This window comes from Plutella xylostella, chromosome 15 (genome assembly GCF_932276165.1).
Source record: "Plutella xylostella chromosome 15, ilPluXylo3.1, whole genome shotgun sequence".
Classification (NCBI taxonomy): domain Eukaryota; kingdom Metazoa; phylum Arthropoda; class Insecta; order Lepidoptera; family Plutellidae; genus Plutella; species Plutella xylostella.
In genome coordinates, this window is record NC_063995.1 from 130,873 (window position 1) to 154,756 (window position 23,884).

General features: G+C 35.2%; 1 protein-coding gene and 1 long non-coding RNA gene across 2 annotated transcripts; both read left to right on the forward strand.

Moving 5' to 3' along the window:
- Window positions 1–19,916: 19,916 nt before the first annotated feature.
- On the forward strand, window positions 19,917–21,129 carry LOC119694589. The gene is made up of 2 exons (XR_007267091.1): window positions 19,917–20,460; window positions 20,862–21,129. It is a non-coding gene; the product is annotated as an uncharacterized LOC119694589 (long non-coding RNA).
- A 423-nt stretch (window positions 21,130–21,552) lies between these two features.
- LOC125489559 lies at window positions 21,553–22,855 on the forward strand. Its single transcript, XM_048625650.1, has 3 exons — window positions 21,553–21,818; window positions 22,194–22,286; window positions 22,368–22,855. Exons 1-3 carry the CDS (start codon window positions 21,656–21,658, stop codon window positions 22,853–22,855), a joined length of 744 nt encoding a protein of 247 aa, XP_048481607.1. The 5' UTR covers window positions 21,553–21,655.
- Window positions 22,856–23,884: the final 1,029 nt, after the last annotated feature.

Below are 23,884 nucleotides of genomic sequence, written 5' to 3' on the forward strand. Positions count from 1 at the left end.
ATGACATGCAAATTGCACGAGGACGGAGATTCACTACTAGTCCTAGCCGCATAATGTTATGAATATTCATTTTTCGCTGATAAAAACATACATGAATTTACATTTTTGTAGATGAGTTTCTGCTTGTTAATTCAATTATTTTCTTACAATACTTTTACGCTCACTATTCGTTACGAGACTCTTACAGTGTTTCATTAATTGTATTGCCACACACACATAACAAATATAACTACGAAAACCTTATTGATAAAACGGATCCATTTATTGAACTGCGGCATTGTCTTTGATACAATTTGCAATGATTGAGGTAAACAGTGATGAAAATAAAATCCTAGAGAAAACAAAAGGCACTTTCTAAATCGTCAATCTGAGAGTTGCTTTGATCAGCAGGTGCGGCGCGTCCTCAATCGATACCAACGACGACGGAGGCTTTCTCGATCTTCATTTCCTCTTCGACCCACTCCCCGCATTAGCCGAGCACCGAACGACAATCATCATTTATTTACATCATACAATGAAGATAATGGAAGGTTTACTTTGCCAAATCAGTTAGATATTACAGAGTTTCGATTTGGGAAATGGTCAAAAAAGCCTGCACTTAATTCTGAATCGTATAAATGTACATAAAATTGTGATCTGTTAAACAAAGGGCACGTGCGTACCATATAATTATTGTACTAAAAATGCTAAATTGAACACTCGGAATTTTAAAGGACAACACGAGGCCTTATCCGTTACGCCAATGCGGCTTATTTATATTTAATATTTATTATTTATTTTATTTATACCAAACTTTGTGTAACATAGTTATTTTATTGAAGTTTACGTGCCATTAAACCTGAAGGGTTTGTCTTGACACTAAATACAATACAATCGTGGTCGACAAATCAGTAACATGAATATAACAATAGGTATTAAATTATACATAGGTATTAACATTACTTATTTAGATACTCATACAATTTCATTTCTAAGGTAGATATGTATGTATCTATGTAGCTACATACAAGCACTTACTGGATATACATTATACATCCTTCCTCCGAGCATTTCTGCTCTAGCGGTACACCACTCAAGCCAGCCAATGAAGGCAATCAAGAGGTGGGAGATCCTGTTCCTCGTCAGTGTTCACTCTGGACAACCAATAAAGGGAAGCCAGAGAAGAGGAACAGGGGTTCTCCCCGGCATCGGGTGGGTGGGGTCTTTTTTTTTTTTTTTTTTTTTTAAAGATTTTATTATCACTCCACAGACTTTATGTCCGTGCCTTTTTGAGAGATCAATATATTGTGAGAGTTTGGTTGTTTTTTGTCTTCATCTTTTAACTACTCACTACTCAATGTGGAAGCTTATAATATATATATTTTATCTTTTATATATATATACCTATATATTATTAATAAATTTTTTTTTAATTTTTTTTTTTTGCACTCCTGGAGGAGTGTTTTTTTTTTTTTCTTTGTTTCACACAGTCACACTTACAATTATAATGGCAACAAACATTTGAAGGGTAGGGCCAGTGTCAGCTGTCTTCAGAGAACTTAACAGACGCCTGTCAGTGGCCACACACTCCTTTTGTCATCGCTGTTGTTTTGCCTGGTGTTAATGTGTGACAGTGTTCTTAAAACTATCTTAATTTTATTGGTTAGTTCTTATACAGATAATATTAATTCATGATATACTATACAATACCTATGGGGTGGGTGGGGTCGCTAATGCCCAACAGCTCGCCACAAGCTGCCCTGCCGCTTATTATTATTATTATTATTATTATTTAGAACATATTATCTCAACCTACAAAGTTCACAATAGACAGTCGAAATGAATGCCACTATCTACGTCTATGTTTTAATTCATTCATTATGCCAGTGCCAGTTCGCCTCTGAAACAAAACAATATCAAAACATGCGCATACTCGTACTATCTTTACGTATAGAGTACGTCACCGATAGTACATAATAGACTCACAAATGAAAATAAACCTCGTTATATTAGCAGTTCGATGTGCGAACGAGCTGAAAGTAATTAAATACATCTAGGTGTATTATGCATACCTGTAATTAATTTTCTAATTGGCGCTAGCCGCAGTAGCCGACCCAGATCCTGAAATCCTATTGTGTGAATATGTGTAAATAATAATAATGTAGTAGAAGTACCTATGTATGTGTGTGTATAGGTATTGTACCGCGGGGAAAATCTGGACTACACGCACGCGACGGGACATTCTAACAGTCCGCTAACAGCACCTTTATGACAGGGCATTAAAACCCATAGTGGCCTGTCGCCGGGCTCATTTCACAGTATTGGCTCGATGTGCGATAAACGTCGTTCAATATTATCATAATGTAGGTGGTGCAAGTCATGTCGGATATTGGACGCGCGCGGCGGCGGGGCGGCGGCGGCGGCGGGGCAGGGCCTCGCCCGAGGTTCATCTCATCATTGTCATTAGGGTTTCGTTTTTCCCGACCTTTTTCTGTTCCCGGGAAACGGGAATTTTTTTCAAGATTTCCCGGGAATTCCCGGGAAACGGGAATTTATTTCAAATGCTAGTTTTTGCTATTTTCGGGTATTAAAAGTCAATTAAAATCAATTTTAAAATTTACAATTAAATCAAATATACTTTTATTACACGTATAGGTAGAAAAAACACCAGATAAATTAACAACCAAAATTATAATGATTTGTTTTACATGCAAAATTATTTGTTTTTCTTAATAATTGTCAATTAAACAATAGCAAAAGTATTATAATTAACAGTCTGAAAATAATATTATTATGACATACAGGGTGTTGCAAAATTGGTACCTATACTAAGCCGAAACCTACATGTGCAGCATGTTATATCTAAGCCCGAAACTGAAATCAGAATTTGAAAATTCGCGAAAAAAAAATTTCATTTTCCATAGAAACTTTGGTGGTCACGTGACTTTTTTACTATGGAAAAAAAAATTCTCTCAATCGCCGGCTCAGGCCGCCGGCTCAACCCGCCGGCCTCATTTAAAAAAAATCCATAGTAAAAGTCACGTGACCAACAAAGTTTCTATGGATTTTTTTTTTTCGCGAATTTTGAAATTCTGATTTTGGTTTCGGGCTTAGATGTAACATGCTGCACATGTAGGTTTCGGCTTAGTATACCCTTTTTGCAACACCCTGTATAATTAAAATACAAAATTAAGCTTGAAGTAATTTTTTAGAAAAACAAATGCGTTCAACGATTTTTGGCTCAACCTACTTCTTATTTTGGTTGCGTAATTCCCGGACACGGAAAATGTTCGTTCAGCTTCAGTTGATTGACATGATGGTCTGTAGGGCATTGTAAACCATTTCCAAATTTGGGGTCCGTTTTCCAGATGCTGAATACAGATCGAAATCTTTTTTCAACATCACAATAAGATTGTCTATGTCCGAAAAAAATCAAAAACGCTCATATTTTTTCTGATGATAGGAATAACCCTGGGTATCATCTTAAAAAAAAAAGAGATTTTTTTCTATGCGTTAGTAAAGAAAATAAACGCAGACACAAAACGGGGACATACATACCGGCATCTCAGAACTTTTTCCTTCATCTCAATGGGCAATAAAATAAAAATATGACAGGCGTCACACAAGCGCTAGCTTTTACATACTATTTGGTGGAAGGTAAAAGCCGATCAATTGTTTAGTTTTAGGTAGGCGGTAGGACCAACAGTTAAATAAAGATGAAAATATAGCATTGAATCAGGAAGAGGTGAAACAAAGTTATGTAGATGAGTCATTTATGTTTGCAATGCAGGTGCGCGAAACAATAAAATGCACGTTTTTCCAATAATTTACAACAAAACCGAGTTTCTGATCGTTGACAACAAGCCTGCCGACCAATTTTTTTGGTTATAGGTGGGAGAAACAGATAAATAAAGATGAAAATATAGCATAAAATCAATGAAAAACAAAACCCGGGAATTCCCGGGAATTCTATTTTTTTTCCCGGTTTCGGGAATGACGAATTTCCCGGGAATTCCCGGGAACGGGAATTCCCGGGATCACGGGAACGAAACCCTAATTGTCATACTAAATTGGGTAGTAGTATTTGATTTAATGAGCAATGGATTGTTATTATACATGCCCGTAAACAACAGGATATAGGTACCTACTCGTAATACGATTCTCTTGCAGGGTAAGTCAAAATGTTATTAACTGACTTCGAAAAAAGAAGGAGGTTTTCAATTCGTCTGTATTTTTTGATATGATCGTATCTTTGATTTAATTATGTGTTAAAAAGATCTTTCAATGTTTTTATCATAATAAACTTCCTCGTATCCATGTCATTAAGTTTGCGTTTCAAGATAGCTTTGAACTTTTAAGGCTTCAGCTGGAACTTTCCACGCTGGGTCTCGGCTTAATGGACTGAGCAAAACCCACGATGAAGTGCAAATACTTCCTTACTTACCTCAGGTAGAGTGTCGTTTGGTATTCTAACCAGAATATAACAATAGAATACTTTGTTAAATTCACAATGAAAAGCAGTCATAAATAATGCACTTGACAAGATTATAAAACCCAAACATACGTGTATATCAGTCAAGCGCAAAAATGCAGAGTTAGCATTCTAACCAAATAAAATCTGTTATCTGCACAATTTATAGCTCGAGCAATAACAAAAATATTTGGTTGTCCGGGGCATATGCGTGGCCATAAACCACCCTCGCCGCGAGCTCGCAGCGGCCGCCCGCAGCCTGCGCACGGCGGCGGGCCGCGTGCCTCTGTGCGTGTGTACATACATACACTCACACAGGCACACATTTCTAAGCTGAATATTTGTTGGCAACTTTGGCAGACTCTTCTGAGATTATAATGGAGACATTATAATGCCGGTGTCTCGCCGTCCATTTATTTGCTAGCACTTGTTTTTCGTTGAATATTTTTATTTTAATACATATGAAAATAAAAATAATAACAAATAATTCTATGCAAGGACGGTATTCTTAAGTGCTTACTTCTACACATACATAATTATATTGATGATGATTGGTCCGACCGATTTCGGCCATGGCGACCACTTCGACCCCTAGTTCTGTTGGCGCGCGTGCGCCCTAAGATGGCTTATATAGCCGATCTTTGCGGCGAACCCCCTTGCACAGTGTGGGCATGTGAGTACGCCGCCGACATAATCTATGTATCTATGTATCTACATGGTAGAATTTGCACCATTTCCTAATTGCTCGAAGCAGAAAAAAAGTTTTAGTGTAATTTTTCGTAAAATGTCAGCCAAACTCATTAACCCTTTAAAAGGGTGCAGAAATTTAAGGAGGGTTGTGAAAAATGATTATTTCATCCCCAATTTTAGAGGTTTGACTTTTATTAAAGTCGATTGTTAAATTTCATATTTTGACTTAGCTATGCGACCATTGTTCCAAATAATAATCAAGATTAAAATATCGGAAATTTTTGGGTACTTAACTCAAATTGAAAATTATTATTTACTATACAATTAACATAAAAAATATATATATAATAAAAACGACACACAATTCGTGCTGGAGGAGCTGTTGCCGAGACAGCTGCAGGGGCAAAGCATTTAAAGTATTCTAATTTGAAAGCCTCTTACAGCTTTCTGCCCTTTGCTTTCGAAGCAGCAGGTTCCTGGGGAACAGAGGCTTTATGCTTTATCAGAGAGCTTGACAAACGCCTGAAGGAAAAAGGTCATGATGCTCGCTCTGGGTCGTTCCTGGTTCAAATTTCGTTGGCGATACAGCGCGGTAATGCGGCTGGCTTGTTGGGCACTTTCAAGCCAGGAACGATACGAGGCGGCATCTTTGACTAGTTAGACAAAGCTTGAGGCGAATACTTTGAATTTGTAAAATTTTATCTTTTAGTTCAGTTTTCATAATTTTATTTACAATTAGGTTAGGCTTCATTAGTTAAAAGTTAATTTATATTATAACCTTGAATAAATGATTACAACACCATAAAAACGATTATCTGATATCATAATTATCTGCTATGGATACTAGTATTTTACGAGAATACTACTGCTACGAAATAGCTAACACCACCACGGCAGAATCTTACAGTCGAGTCTGTTTTGATAGTCAACTGTCGTACTTTCTTACTTAATTTGTAAAACATTATGTATTTTTATTAATTACCCTCAGAATTAATCCATTTACGAGTTGTTTGTAGTAAATAACAAAGTTCCAGAGGACACGGGCCGCCCGCGGAGCGCCGCCGCCATATTTCCAAATAAAGTAAAGTTAGCTGGAACATAAATTGCTTGAATGTCAGTTGCAGAAAATAATTTGTAACAAATCCAGCACCATTATTCATTATAATATTAGATACTTAGGTACTTTCATTTTGAAAACAACTTACTCAACAGAAGTTGCTCGTACTTAGTTAAGAAACTGTACCCAACTACCCAGAGCCGCGCGCGGGGTACGACGTGAGATTACTGTGAATGAATGAAGGAATATCTCGCATGATGGAACACAACGGCCCCGAACTTGCCCCGCTAGGGAGGCGGAGAGGCTCGTGCTGTCATTGGGCCTTTATCTCACTTCATTTATTATACAACTATAATAGCTTTTAACAGTTAGATAGATAATTCTTTATTGCACACGCAAACAGAAATTACACAAGTATATGTACAACATAGACGGTACAAACGGCGGCCTTATTACTAAGAGTAATTCCTTCCAGACTATCTCGGAGAAATTATACAAGAAAAGGGGGAAAGTACAAAAAATTACAAACAGAACATATATATACAAGAAGAAAAATTACAAATGTATACCTAATCTATATATAGTAATAGGTAATATAAATAAACTACAAACATCATACTTAAAATAATATACTTAAATAAATACATACTATTATATATGTATTTGTATTTATTTACCAGCGTAATATGTATATATATATACAGGGTGGCCCAAAGAGTGACGTCCAAAGGTAAATGTTTGATTCCTTAGGTCAAGGGGTAGCCAAATCACCCCCATGTATGTTCAGCAATTTTTAGTAGTTTAGGAGTTATGATTTTTTTAACTAATTTTCTACAAAAATCGACCTCAGTGGATCAATTATGTTTTATTATTTTTTTGCATAACTTTTTTAAATATTTTTTTATTTTTGTGTCATCCTCTTAAGTTGTTCTTTTAACCATAACAGTTTCAGCTTCCTAGCTGTAATGTAAGTTAGTTATATTTATATCGAAAGTTCAAATTATATCATCGAGCTAGACTGCTCTGAATTTTCTACTGGGAATTAAAAATTGAAATAGATATTCTCATGGTCCCTTATTAATTTTAAAAACTCCGCAAGGTTCCAAAATAAAATTAAAATAAAAATAAACTATTGCTTAATGGGGTATTATTTGCAGAAAACAGCCTTCAAAGGTACCTACTTGGGTGGAAATTACCTAATTAGTAAATTGTTTCAGAAAGTTGAAAGATTCCTGTTATGTCATTACTAAGGAATAATTCAGTTAGAAAAAGTATCAAATTAAAGGGAAAATAAAATTATTTACTATTTTTTTTTATTTAAGTTACATTTTTGAATGTAAATTCTTAGTAAAATGTTTAAGTCTGAGTTGTAAGATTTATGAGATAATTGTATTATTTATACTAAGTAAATAAACTCAAATAATTATTTTACACATTTACACACAATAAATTTTCAAAATGGTGACCTCCCACAGCAATACACTACCTACATCTACGCAAGAAATTTTCTTTAAGTCGCCTATACGCTTCTCTGTTTCATTCAGATGTCACTTTTTGACAGATGTCACATTTTTGAGAAAAGTTACTTTTTTGACATGTTTAACTTTTTGACAGATGTCATATTTTTTACATTTGTCACTTTTTGACTTAAAGAAAATTTCTTAATAATAATACAATTATCTCATAAATCTTACAACTCAGACTTAAACATTTTACTAAGAATTTACATTAAAAAATGTTACTTAAATAAAAAAAAAATAGTGAATAATTTTATTTTCCCTTTAATTTGATACTTTTTCTAACTGAATTATTCCTTAGTAATGACATAACAGGAATCTTTCAACTTTCTGAAACAATTTACTAATTAGGTAATTTCCACCCAAGTACCTTTGAAGGCTGTTTTCTGCAAATAATACCCCATTAAGCAATAGTTTATTTTTATTTTAATTTTATTTTGGAACCTTGCGGAGTTTTTAAAATTAATAAGTGACCATGAGAATATCTATTTCAATTTTTTATTCCCAGTAGAAAATTCAGAGCAGTCTAGCTCGATGACATAATTTGAACTTTCGATATAAAAATAACTAACATACATTACAGCTAGGAAGCTGAAACTTTTATGGTTAAAAGAACAACTTAAGAGGATGACACAAAAATAAAATATACTTTAAAAAAGTTATCCAAAATAATAATAAAACATAATTAATCCACTGAGGTCGATTTTCGTAGAAAATTAGGAAAAAAAATCATAACTCCTAAACTACTAAAAATTGCTGAACATACATGGGGGTGATTTGGCTACCCATTGACCTAAGGAATCAAACATTTTCCTTTGGACGTCACTCTTTGGGCCACCCTGTATATATTACGCTGGTAAGGATAATTTATTAAGATAGTGCTTATTCAGCAACGTTTTAAAAGATGCAAGCGATGGAGCAAGTCTGATATCGATGGGTAAATCAGTCCACAACAATACGATATTTGATATTTTAAAAGCTTATAATATATGTAGAGCCGGAAGTGGCGAATAATCTGATAAAGCCGGTGCAAGTCCAATAAACGGGCATCTCGTCGTAAATCCGAGATTTACGAGAACAGACGACGTCGCGCCCGTAAATAATACGGACTCATGGAGAAAACTCGCGGATATTAAGACATTACGATTACTATTAATATGAGAAGACACTTTTATGCGCTCAGCCGAAACGGCTATCTATTCTTCACCCGTGTGCCTATATACACGTAGTTGATACGATCATATACAATATGATATTGTGTACGCAGAAAGCTCGCTTCGTGACGCTTCGTGAGAATGCTACGTCGCTGCTACGAGACTGCTACGTCGTTGCTACGAGCTACAATCGATTGTGTACCTTTACAGTTTGGCATTAAATATATATTTATTTATGTTATTAAATTGACCGGTAAAACAATGAAACACAGAGCATGGTGTAGTGGTCGTGTATTATATATTCGGTCAGCAGCAGGGGCACGGGGGGCAGTCGGTGGCGGGGCCGGGGCGCGCGGGGGGCGGGCGCGTCGCGCGACTCGGCGGCCTCTGGAATATACAATACATACAATATATCAATATAAATAAGCTATTATATATCGTAATCTTATACCCTATGATAAACTGTGAAGACTTTTTTAAGATGAGTGAAGGAAACTTACCTTTATTTTAGGGAAGTGAATGTTCCCGATCAGTTTGAACTTGGGGAGCGGCGCGCGCGTCACGCACTGGCACTTGAAACACATAACAAACAAACATCACTTTCAGTTTTTTTAAGTATGAGGTTACTATAATTTTATGTACTACAAGGTAGTACGCATAAAATACATTTTAAGATAAAAAAGCAAATGCTTACTCCTTCCTGTCAAATATAAAATATTAATTTTTAAAAATATGTCAATTATTTTACAAAATAATATAGAGAAAGTTGGAAAAATACCGATAGTAATTATTTGACTGATAAGTACCGACGTGCACGAGATGGGTCGTTATGCTTGCTGATTATGTAAAGTCGCCATCATGTATTCTCACTACTTAGAAGGTATTTTTTTGGTTATTGTTATTAATGGAATTGGAAACACTACTTACAATCTGTAAATAAAAAATTATTGATAATTATCATTTCATTTCGACTACAATATAATAATAAAAATATAATGATTTAAGTTATAAAATAAATAAATTATTAATGAACTTTTAAAAAGAAGTAAAACTAGTAGTACCGTGGATGGCTGCAAAAAAAAAATATTTCGTAATTTTCTTACGATAATTATTACATTTTATTAAAAATAGGAACTACATAGTAAGTTACAAGCCAGAGTTCGGTTCAGGGCGGAGTCACTGATGTAGCAGATTCTCCGTATTACAAAATCCCTATATCGCTCGACTCGGGTGTTACTGAATGTAGGGTACGTTACAGTGTTCATAATTATTTTTATTGGCTTACCCGGGTCTGTAAAATAAATAAAAAATATATAATAATAATGATATTAATAAAACAAAGTTTATATGGAAATCGATAAAAATAAATATTATAAAATACTACTTACATAATATGTAACCTGAAATAGAAGAGTTAATTGAATGTTTTTTGTCATATTCGTCATGATTTGTGAACAATTTTGTTAGAATACTATTAATATATTCACTGTGATCTGTATTTAATCAATTAGAACACGATATTTACCCATTTCTGAAACATGTATTTAATGTCAAGTCAAAAAGTTAGCACTATTACTTAACTACTCGTAGGCTTTCGGCTGTTACGGATTTCCAAACAATTATTATAATGATTGTGTATCTAATTTTCAAACCCCTAATCCCCTCTTCCTGAAAGTGGTATTTCGTGTGGGAGAGACCCTCGACCGCCGCGGGGCCACGGGCTTCTCCCGCGGACCACAGTGGATAAGTCGTCACCTAAAATTTATCTAGTGGAGATTGGTACAAGCAATAAGGCCGCCGCCGTAATAAAATGTTCTTTTGTAAAGATTACTTTTGTAGTTTAAAATAAAACTATTCCATTCTAAATAACTATACTTACTTCAGTCTGAAAATAATATATAGTAATTCTGAATGAACTTTTTTTAAATGTCTCGATGTGTTATAAATAGCTTTTTTTACTAAAAGTACCAAAGTACAACACTGGGGCCATAGTATAACGCGGTGTGTTTTTACAAGCTTGTATTATTATTAAATTCTTTATTGCACATAAATTAATTTGTACATAGACAAACTGAATGCTAAAAGCATTTTCTTGGAGAGTATTATAGTAATATCTAATCCAAAAACTGGCATCATATTATTTTGCATTTCATAAGTTCTCGAGGTATCAATGCACAATCCTGGCCGAGTGGCCGTGGGTCATGTACTGTATGTCTGTCATTTTGGTGATCTTGTAGGCAAATTGCAGGGTACAAATTATATTATGACCATAATTTTTCTTCATTCAACTTACATGCAAGCGCTATAGTCAAAATGAAAATAAAAATATTATTTATTAATAACTTCAATCAAAATATGGTATCACTTTTGGACCAAAACTATGTTGTCTATACTGTTACAATATTACTGATAATATAAATTTAATGTATTGAATCAAGTAACTATAAGTAAGCTATTTAGTACCAAAAATACTCACGATAATCTGAAATAGTGCATACAATCATAGTTTTTTACAAAAATAAAAAACATTAATACTTTACAATAATTGAAAATCTTCAAATGAAGCAAAAATTCAAAATGTAACTTACACCTCCATTCTGAAACATTTAACGAAGTAAAGTTAGTTCAAATAATGTTCGTATTTTAAACTTTTTCCCGCCGCCGATGCGCTCGGAATAATAACGCACTCGATGTGGATCCAGCCTCGTCGGAGTGCGGTTCATTTATGATTAAGAATACCGATTTCGAGGCAAATTAGAGTGAACCTGCAGTGGGCGCCTCGATCGAGTTGAAGTGGAGGCGGCGGCGAGGGTCCACCGGGAACATCCGGGCCAGTTGACTCAAAAGGTTTAATAAGTATGTAACTAATTTCTTTAATGAATATTTTATCTAAGTACTGTATAGAATAAAACAGTATACATTACACTGACCGGGAGCTAAAACAGATTAATCGTAAAATTGTATTAGATTACATTTTACATTAAATAAGTAGGTATTTAATTTGAATTATTATGTACTTAATAAATATTAGGTATACTGTATATTTTACTATGTCGTAAAAATCATATTTACCGTAAACTGAAAAATTCATAGCATTCATAAATATGAGATATACCTAACTAAGAAATATTTGCAAGATTCGGAATATTTTGAATAAAACTTAGTGATCTATAAAAAACTATACGAAGAACTTACTTCAATCTAAAAATAATAATAAAACTTAGTTTAGTTGTAAGTTGTAAGCAACAGCAAGTAGGTTTGAGCATTCACACGTCATAATTCATTGCAGATATTAATTTCACAGAAACACTTACCACTGACTAAAAGTTATTAAAAACAATTGTTGATTTAAGTATTGTTTAACTTTCACTTAAGTATTTATTTTAACTATGTCCATACATTACTATACTTACGTCGGTCTACGAAAAACAAAAAGTAAATAGTAAATAAAATATTAATATAAGAACCGAATTAAATATTTAATATGGCTATTTAACAGTTTATGAAGATAAGCTAAAAATAAATATAAAAGTGATTTATCAAATCAAATAATTTAATTATAATAAATACATTTTGATACCTTCATCTGCCAAAAAAATGTATATTTAGTAAGAGTATAATTTCATAAAACTATTTGAAAACAAGTCACCTCAGACTCCCCCTTCCGGGATTACAGTCGTGAGCATAATAATATGTATGTAGGTATGTACAATCATACATTTAGGGTACCCATGTATAATCTAGATTTGCTGATTTTCCTTCCTCACGAGTTTTTCCTTCACTGTAAGAGTACGTGATATAATTGTACTAAAATCACTTCGAACCCACAGCCTCACGAATGAGACCTTATCCGTTGCGCCACCACGACCCACGACTTATTTGAACACATTAATTGATAATATTGAAATTTTATCAACGCGGCTTCCGGAACAGGCTGTACCTGCCTGCACTCCATCACCGGTCATCAGACCTTTTTCAAGATACTTAGTTGACAATTGATTATCTGATCTACTTGGTACAAGGAAAACTCAACAATAAGTACTTACAGGATTCTGAGAAGAAATAGATATATTATTACTAAAATATAACATTTAAGTAACAATATTTTATGACGGATGTAGGTCCTTAGATCAACAATACGGACAAGATGGTGTGTCACTTGACAAAAAACAAAGCAAAAAAACTGTCCGCATTTTCTTTACTGTCAAACCGTTTTAAGTTTAATGTAACATTGACAATTTGTACCATAGACTTAGTATATAATAGCGTATAGACCAACAAAGCGAGCGAGGGAGAAGAAAATCCCTTACGGAAATTTGGCAAGATAGAAAAGGATAGCGAATCCAATGAAACTGTGACTGGTTTTGAATGACAGGGCGTCACAAATCGGCACGCGGAAAATCAACACCTTAGTAGGTATTTTGGATTTTTTGCGTACATCGTGGTTTATTTTCAGTAAATCTAATTGTATTCAACAATGGTAACATCTTCTGCGAGTGATTGTGGCGTTAATCATAGAAATAATCCTGAAAATTGCACATTTCACAGGTAAATACCAAAATCGGTCGTCACTGCCACGACGCGTTTATTTTTGGTTAAAATTTGTCTTTTATCCTGTATTAAATATAAAATAATGCTAATGCTGTTGTTTACTTTCATATTATGTGTATGTGGAAGTCCATTTGTTAATAATTTTCATGATTTTAGTAAATATATTTTTCATCAATTTATTTTACATGTACGCTAGCGATTGACTCAAATTAATCGATATCATTATCGATATTTTATCTTGAATGTTACCTATGAAAATAAATGCTATCTTGCGTTTACCGTCTCGTATCTGAACCATTTTGTCAGGGCAAGGTACATCTTTTAACAAATACATAAACTAATTATTTTCTATAATTTGTCCAACAGATTCCCTCTATAGATACTATAATAAGACGAAAGTGGTTGAAATTAGTTGGACGCGTTGGTTGGAATCCAAAGAAGAACTCTACCATTTGCAGCAATTCGACTTAAGAATGTAAACTTAATAATTTAGGAAACGAAACTGTAATGAAACAGTTAAATAAATAAATATGTGGGAACATCTCAGACACGGCCATCCGAGGCAGAGATATATCTAAGATTGTTCTGTTTAAAAGTCAATAAAATAAGGAGCGATGAAAAAAGTGTTTTTATTTTTATTTATGCACTTTTTTACACTATGTCAAAATTATAATCTGGACAACAACAGTCTATGGAACAACTCTCTCCAAAAGGGTCGAACATCGAACTTCAATAACTTATCGATGGTCCTCCAAAGTAAAGAAAGGTACATCACTAGTTAATGCACACACTGAAAAATCAAAATTGGTCACGTTTTATCGAGCTGTCAGTTCGTCTATACGCTAGTATATAAATAAATAAATAAATATGTGGGGACATCTCACACACGGCCATCCGACCCCAAGCTAGGCAGAACCTGTGTTATGGGTATCGGACAGCTGATATATCTACACAAATACATAGATAGATATATACTAAATATAAATATCAACACCCAAGACCCGAGTACAAATATCTGTCTTTAAACAAATATCTGCCCCAGCCGTGAATCGAACCCGGGACCTTCGGCATAGCAGTCAGGGCCACTAACCATTACGCCATTCGACCGTCTACTATATACTAAGTCTATGATTTGTACCAATGAACAAGGTCACAAATCTTATAACCAAACTAATTCAAAATAAGAGCTCAATGGTGCAAGTGGGATGTTATTTGTCGAGACATTTCTTTTGCACTGACACTCCATGTTGTTGTTTCAATAACTAGGAGTAGCTGGTACATACCGACCCGTGTCGTCTGACGAGGGCCTCCTCTCATCAGAGGGCGAGGGTCGTTAACTCATTAAGTCATTCGTTACACGTAGGTATCAATTAATTTTATTTTCAGTTAAGGATTTTTATTTTATATTTTTAAAATAGGCTAATGAGTTTCTTGCTCCGGTTCTTCTCTTTATGAATACAAAGTAAAACGCAGCATACAATAAAAATAGCGTCATCATCACATGGCCGAATGGCCGTGTGTGAGATGTCCCCACATATTTACAATAGAATTATGAAATAATGCAATTTACTCACACCCTATTTCAGCCACACGCAGCAATTAGCCATGAAAATTAATAAGCATACTATTATTAGTTGTTATAATACTGTGCCCTCATGCAGCGCTACTTAATGGACGAGCACTGAGCAGTGTGAACACCCTGAAACAGTCCTGCAATCTACATACGGGAGCAGGCGCTCAGGAGCGGATCGCAGGTTTGCTTGTTTTTCTTACAGCATTGAGATTACAACGTGAATATTTTACGACTTGCTAAAAATACTTCCATGACAAATGACGACTGCGTCATCGCCGCACCCAGTAACCTACCGTGCATTGACTGGGGAATCAAACTGAAATATACGCTAGTAATACATATAATAAGGTACTAGTCAATGGAAATAATATTATCCATCTATGTATAAAGTCTTCAACACGGAAATGGAACTTAATTAATCCGGTATGTAATTAATCTTACATCGATTAAATACAAAAAAACACAAATCCGTAAAAAGAGAATATAAAATGTAGAAGAGACAGAGAATGTATAAGTAAATATCTGCATTTCAATGACAAAAGTATTTACAAAATTGCACGCTTTATTTTGACGACTTTATAGATGGAGTGTAACTGTGATTGGGACCACAACATTAGACCAGAACGTTGTTATGCAGAGTATTATAAAAATATAGGTGTTAATCATATAATATTCTAAATAAAAATAATCATACCTGATGGTCGTATCTCTAAAATAAATAAATAATTGTACGTAAAATAGATTAGGACTCGGATCTTGGCCTGGACCGAAGTAAGCTACATAAGAAATACTTACAATATTCTGAAAGTACATAAAGTATTTTTAAAAAAGTAATTTTATTATTAAAATAAATTATAAGATGTCTATAGTTTATGGATGTCTAAAGTTTATTATGATTGATGAAGTTGAAGGACACATATAAATACCTACTGTACTTCTTATTGTGTAGGTGACGATGACGGTTCGTCACTGTTGTGAAAAAATATATCAACTAAAATAATATACACAACGTACCGCTGGCTGTAATCAATTTAACAAGTTATTCATTCTGAATGGTGTTATGAACAGTTAACAAATCATATCGGCTACCACCACCCAGTAAAGGAGTCGCCGACCAAAGATAGGTGTGCCTAATGCTTAAGTAAATAGAGTCTTCATTAAGCTTTACTTATGGCCTCCCCCACTCCCCGCTCTTCACCTGCCTGCGCCCACTACATGACACATTTCTAAGATACCTATGTATAGCGCCAATAAATAATGGCTAATCTGCTCTGCCAACTAAAATCTGATTTCACTTACAGTGGTCTGAAAATAGGGAAGACATTAGTTTAATACATATTTTAATTATGTACCTACTTATATAACATTATTAAATTAGGTATATAAGCACTTACATCACCATCCTGTGAGTGGAAGATATTGAATTTGTTAAGGAAATGTACATTATTTGAATATCGTTATAAAAATCAATGTATGTAACATGCATGAGGGAATAATACGTAGGTACAGGTATACATATACGAGTATTATGAGCTGATAATGTTCGATGGGGTTCCCTATGTTATAAATATCTATTATATGATGAGTTTTAAACTTACATTTAGCTAGAGGTAATTCAAACGATGAATAACATAATTTGTTATAAAAGTGTTATTGTTTTCTCATATTTTAAATTTTTATTTAAGTTGTTGTTGTTTTATTGAAGTGATTCATACCTTCAGCTGAAATAACGGAAACCATTCATTACTATCTCGAATTCAGGACACGTCGCGAGTAATAAATTGATCAATCTAAATTAAAACTCACATAAGCATTTTCTGTCGTGTTCTGCTTTACTTCCTCTGTTGTGTTCTGGGGACCCCAGTCAAGGCAGTTTATAGACATGATTATGTGTAAACAAGGAACAAGAAGCTTACGGTCTTATTCATAAAAAAAACCTTAAAGTAGGTTTACTGAGCTCAATAGTTACGGAACACATTAAGCCTATTTGAGGTTTCGTAAAAATCTCTATTCATAATAGTTCCGTAAACCTTCAATAACTATAGTGATGCTAATAGATTTCACAGACCAAACATTTTGACATTTACCCTATTAAGTTGCCGGTCCGACGAAACCATAAACAAAAATAGCGAAAACTTTCATTCATTTATCAATCTCTATTATCTATGTTAGCCACGGCGCGGCACTTAAAAAAGTTTACGTTGGCTTAAAGGCGCAGTTGGCCAAGCCAAAACCCACACACAAAAAAAATAATTAAATTTTTACGTTACCATGGCAACTTATTTTCAGCAAATATTAACTCACAACAAATGTCAAATCGTCAATAAAGCAGAACAGCTGTTGACCGGCCGCCATGTTTTTGTACAAGAGGAGGTTTACGGAAGGTGTATAGTAGGGTCCAGCCAACTTTAGCATATCAAGGTTTTACGAATCAGTTGGAGAGTTCTTTAGCGCTATTGATCGTTTATGAATAAAGTTTTTTTGACATTTGCTTATAGCAGGCCTATAGGTCTCCCGTAACTTTTTATGAATAAGACCGTTAGAATTTACGAATTCGTAGTTAATTTTACGCGGAAAACTGTTTCTCTCCAGCTTTGATACGAGGCATAGGCAATCAGCTCATAAGTATAAGTTGGTAGACCTTTTGTACAGTAAGGTGCAGATAAACCTGACCCCCCTCAGAAGCATTGTTACTATGAGAGGGGGGTCAGGTTTATCTGCACCTGACCGTACCTTGTCAAACTTACTACAATCAACCATATATTTTGAAGTCCCTCCCATAATAAAAACGTGACCATCAAAGTTTCTATGGAGAAGCTAATATTTTTTTGCGAATCAACAAGTCATAGAACAAAAGTTGTTTAGAATGATCCCCTGAATCACCCCCTTTCGGCTTACTATACCATTTTAGCAACACAGTGTATAATAATGAGGAGGTACCGCAACATCTGCCCCCGCAGCGCCCCCGGCCCCCCCGCCCTGCAACAACAACTTTACTCTGAGAATGGATCTCTGAATTACAGGTGTGAAAAAAAACAATTTACTGGGTTCTCAGATATACTTAAAGTCACATACCCCCTGTGGATTGTCACTAAATAATTTGATTAACACGTATGCGATGGCCGAGTCAATATATTTATATAAAACATTAAAGATTTTTAAGATTGAGATGCGTGCGTGGATAAGACTTGGTATTAAATGGATCTCACAACTTTTTACCGTAGAACAACTGAGTTACGAGACTTGGTTTTTTTGACAAGTATTGTTTTTACTCGACTGCCGAAGTAGGAGGGTAATGCATGGTGTGCTCACTCAGAAATAAATTATTTTTGTATGGAAAGTAGCGACGCCTGGCCGATGACAGACGAACTACATTACACCAGTGTTATTATTTTGACCTTTTAGTCATAATATGGTTTTCCATTACTGCCAATACTGAGCGAAGTGTCAAGTGTCCGTTTCAAATTTTCTATGTCTAGTCTATGGTCCGTTTGCTTTGAAACTTTTCTCAATTTCACGTGTTAAACCGTAAAATATTTCAGAAAATATTTTCACCATTAGTATCGTCGAGTTGAGCTTTGGTTCCTCCGTGCTAGCGTGGGTTGAGGCATTCTTTCTTTGTGTGTGTTATTTTGAGATAGGACTCTAGTGCAGTTTTTTTTTGTTGAGATAGGACTCTTGTGCAGTTATTTTTTACTGTCTGTAAAAGTGAATGTTATAAAATGTCCTGTTGTGTACCTGGATGTAACGTGCGATTCACGGATGGTAGGTATTTTTTTATTGAGGTTATACACCTAAAGTGTACTAAGGTTACCGATATAGGGAAAACCATAAATTATCCGATTTTAGGGGAGGTATGGGAGAAAAGGGGAGGCAGGGGCTACCCAATGGTAAGGACTCCCCATCAAGCAAATAAATAGTTTCCAAGATATTCAAGGTTGTATTTCGAGGTTAGTAGGTGGATTAGGAAGGCCGAGGTCCGAGTATTGTGGCGGTCCTTGGCAGAGGCCTCTAAGCAACAGTGAGCAATTATTGGCCGATGATGATGATGATATGGGTACAATAATTATATGTATAAGTAATAAGTTAGTATAACATTGTTTTGATTTCAGGGGTGCCTTTGCATCGTTTCCCAAATCCAAAGAAGGAAATTGAGCGTTTCCGTGTCTGGATATTAAGAGTTGGAGGAGACATAATTGGACTAACCAATGAAGTGATAGTCAAAAACCGAAGAGTTTGTCACCGACATTTTGAAGAAAGGTTTTTCTATCCCAAGAACCGATTGAGCAAATTGGCTATACCGACACTTGATCTCCCAATGCTACCTCGATCAGGTTAGTTCTTCGATTGATTTTCTTAATAATTCTATGTGACAGTACAAATATACGTATATATACATAAATAGACGGCTGAATGGTGTAGTGGTTAGTGACCCTGACTACTGAGCCGATGGTCCCAGGTTCGATTCCCGGCCGCGGCAGATATTTGTTTAAACACTTGGGACTAACATAACACTCTGGCGAAAAGTGGGTGCAGCAATGCACCTCTGCCTACCCCACAAGGGAGTACATTAGTCGTGAGTGCTTATTTTTTTTTTTTTACAAATATACCTAAGCAGGAACTGTTCTTTTTTGATGTTGGTGCGGTGACAAAGTAATCTGAAGAAATATAGCACCAACTTCAAAAAAGAACAGTTCCTGCTTAGTTATATTTGTACTGTCACATAGAATTGGTGTAAACCTTAAATTATTTCTTTCTTTTTAGTAATTTTTTTTAATCATATTTTTACCATCATATTTTTTTTCTATAAGAACAGCAATGCACCTCTGCCTACCCCACAAGGGAGTACATTAGTCGTGAGTGCTTGTTTTTTTTTTTTTACAAATATACCTAAGCAGGAACTGTTCTTTTTTGATGTTGTAACGTTGTAGACGTACATGTCTTTAATTAAACATATTTTTAAATTTAAACTAGCCTATTTTCTTATTTTAATAATTAACTTCACAATAAATAAAATAAAACATTAATTAAATCAAATAACTAAAACTAAATAACATTTTAAAACATAACTTCTTTTAAAGTACATTCGCACTCAAAATACTGAAACGTAATCTGTAGTCATAAACAGTTTATGGTAGAAATTTAGTTTCATAAACCTGCCCACATTTTAATATTGGTAGAAATTTATTGTTCATAACCTGGTATTATTTTTAACATTCCGTGACATCGTGACACTTTCAACGGCTGTCGCCGCTCGCTAGTCATTCATTAGCTTTGCCATCACTGGACTCGAACGTACGCTTGCGCATCTGATTAATAATTGCTTTCGCACATATAACTGCGACTTTAAAGTAAATTTGAAATAGATAGTGCACCTTAAGTGTCCTAACCGTTCCGGGTCCGCTATACAAGGCGCTGCTGGCTCTGTGTACCTGTGTTTTACATAAATCCTCAAACCCCTATATTGGGTAAGTTGTGAACAAAATGTTATTTATTTTAATTTGTGTGCTAACTTTCCTTCTTAGCTTTTGAATTGCTGTTGATTGTCTTTTTATTGGCGGTTACGGTGTTCAACCGACCGTTGGAATATTCCAGTGGTCGCATTTTGAATACCGTATCCTACCTTCACCTTTTTAATATTTTCATTTTTTAACTTGTAACTTAAATATTTCTTTTTAATTGCCTTCTGCATTCATTATCTTTTGTTAAATTTAAAGCCTACTTAATTCTTCGCAATTGTAAACTCCGTTCTGATTGTTTTCACCACGGCACCGCTTGCTACATAAGTACTTACCTACAATGCGTTGCCGTCGGTGGTAACACGGAACGTTATGGAATCATTCCTAACGTATTTCGTTGGCCATTCCAGGGTTTCAGTACGGGATTTAGAAGACCTAGGCTTCGCTTCGCTACCTACTGCCGCATCACCCTCTGCTTCGCTTCCGCTTCGGACCTACAGCTGAGCACGGCGACCTACAACCCTGCCAGTGGCTGACGACCTGTTCCACCGGCATCTGACCATCCAGGGGAGTGCTTGAACTACGCAGTGAAATCAGATACTAGGCCGACACACCACGACCCGTTCTACCGACTTAGGTGGCCTGCGGCCATCAATAAATTTACTTTCGTTGGACCTACCTACCTCTTTTATTTACCTCCCAGTAGGGACGATAGGTAAACAGGTAGGGAACGTCACAATGTTGGTGCGGTGACAAAGTAATCTGAAGAAATATGGCACCAACTTCAAAAAAGAACAGTTCCTGCTTAGTTATATTTGTACTGTCACATAGAATTGGTGTAAACCTTAAATTATTTCTTTCTTTTTAGTAATTTTTTTTAATCATATTTTTACCATCATATTTTTTTTCTGTAAGAACTGTATTTACGTTCTAATTTTCATAAGAATCAGTTAATAGGTGCCGAAAATGTAAATTCATACCCTGTTTTTACCCCTTTACCCATCCTTGGGGGTGAAATAAAATTCTGAAAAAAGGGACCACCCCTGAACTCAACCCAATACAACAAATAAAGAATTTTCAAAATCGGTCCATAAATGTAATTGGTGAACATACATACATAAAAAAAAACATACATACAGACGAATTGAGAACCTCCTCCTTTTTTCGAAGTCGGTTAAAAACAGATTAACTCACAGCAAGTAACATGGTGCATGACACACAGGAGGCATCAATCCTTGAAGATAAAATAATTTTTGTTTCAGGAGATTCAACTAACTCCACAAGACCAGTGCCTGAGCCAATGGAGATAGAAGGAACGGCTAGTTCTACAACGTCGCTTGCTCCTTCAATACAATCACAAACTCAGTGTAAATATCTTATATGCCTTCTTTTTTTTCTATGATCATGTGGCATCAATGTGTACAGTGCTTTAGGTAAATGTGACCCTTATGACGCACAAATTACGATTGGTACATGAAATCGCCTTGAACACCAAACAATCTGATTGAACTAAGTTATGTTGCCAGGGAAAATGTCTGCCTATCAAGTTCACAACAAGTTATGTTTTATTATAAAAATAAATTCTCATAAAGTCTTCTTCAGCCTATAGCAGTACACTGCTGGAGGTAGGCCTCTCCCAAACATTGAGTTGTAATTCAATGGCAAACATTTTGTAGTACTACTGCTATTAAAAAGGAGTTGTGTTAATTAGCACCCTTTAATTATTTTCTATCTCGTTTCAGGTGATACTTCCTGCTCTACGAGTGCAGTGCCATCCTGCTCTACTAGTGCAGTAGATGTTTCCACCAAACCTTTGATGCGAACACGAACCCTGCGTAAGTAATTAAATCATTTCCTTTTTACTTAGGATGCAGAAGTGACGGATATTTTTAATTAATGTGGTTTTTACGTTTCAGGTTCACAAATGTCGCAGGATGAAATAAAAATGGGTCGAACCATAAAAATGTTACAAAAAAAGATGCGGTATCTACTGACACAGCAAAAATCATACAAGAAGAGATTGTCAGTAGCCAAGGAAGTCATAAAATCGACTTCATTCGACAGTTTAACAAAAAAAATGACTAAAACGGCTAAAACATTTGTAGAAATGCAAATGACACAAGCTTCCAAACAGATGCGTGGAAGGCGGTTTACTCTAGAACAAAAAATATTGGCGCTGTCTGTATACAAGAGCAGCCCAAAGGCATATAGAGTGTTAAGCCAAATCTGTATTTTGCCAAAGCGCAAGACACTGCAATGTTTACTACAAAAGATCACGCTGACTCCGGGCATAAATAAAAAGATGTTTGATCATTTATCAAAAAGAGTCAAGAAAATGCCTGATAACCATAAATATTGTGCATTCATTTTCGATGAAATGGCAAATCTCCCCACGTGGATTTAGCTGAAGGCAAGATAGTAGGATTTGTTGATGATGGAGAAAAACGAGAACCAGTCATCGCTGATCATGTATTGGTATTTATGGTGAGAGGGGTCATAAAAAAATTTAAACAGCCAGTGCATTATAGTTTCTGTGCAGGAACTACTAAAACCCAAAATATAAAAAATATGTTGAAAAAAGTAATTGAAGAAGTGCAGGCGTGTGGACTTGAAGTAGTCGCCACAGTCTGTGACCAAGGGGCGACAAATATGGCTGCAATTAATGCACTGAAAACTGAAGCGCAAGCAAAAAACCTTCGCGCAGAAAAAGAACAGATCAATGATTCTTGTTTCGAGATCGGAGGAAAAACCATTGTCCCTTTATACGACCCACCTCACCTCATAAAAGGAGTGCGTAATAACTTCCTAACCAAAGATTTGGTTTATACAATGGACAATAAAAAATGTGTGGCCAAATGGCAACATATAATTGATTTATATCTACGAAGTCCAGGGTACAGGGGGGTGAGACTGATCCCGAAACTCACGGAGCACCATGTCATGCCACAACTCATACCAAAAATGAGAGTTAAATACAGCACGCAGGTGTTCAGTCATACAGTTGGAGTTGCCCTCGGATTCATGGCAGGTAGATAACATCATTTTTTAAATAATATTTCATTTTAACAACCGGATGGTGCAGTGGTCAGCAACTCTGACTCTTGTGCCATAGGTCCCGGGTTCGATTCTTGGCAAGGGCACATATTTGTTTAAAAACGAATATTTACAAACTAAAGTACCTTTATACCAATATCTGATTGTACTAACATGGTGTAAACAAATCCTATTTCATTTGCTTAGAGTGCAGTAAAACAAGTCCAAAGTATTGTATTGTAGTATTGTACCAAAGTAATGTACATTGTAGTAAAATCTATGTTTTAATCTTTTCAGAATCGGGAAAACTTCCGCTCTGCGCCAAGGAAACAGCGGACATCTTGATCTTATTTGATGATTTGTTCGATTCGGTAAACGGGAGTTACAGCAAAGTGCAAAG

What these genes read in the sequence shown, in the direction of transcription:
- LOC125489559 (XM_048625650.1), top strand. Translation starts at nt 21,656, where the DNA reads ATGGTGCATGACACACAGGAGGCATCAATCCTTGAAGATAAAATAATT. An exon ending in AATACAATCACAAACTCAGT is followed by an intron (nt 21,819 to 22,193) that starts GTAAATATCTTA and finishes ATCTCGTTTCAG; the next exon opens with GTGATACTTCCTGCTCTACG. An exon ending in GATGCGAACACGAACCCTGC is followed by an intron (nt 22,287 to 22,367) that starts GTAAGTAATTAA and finishes TTTACGTTTCAG; the next exon opens with GTTCACAAATGTCGCAGGAT.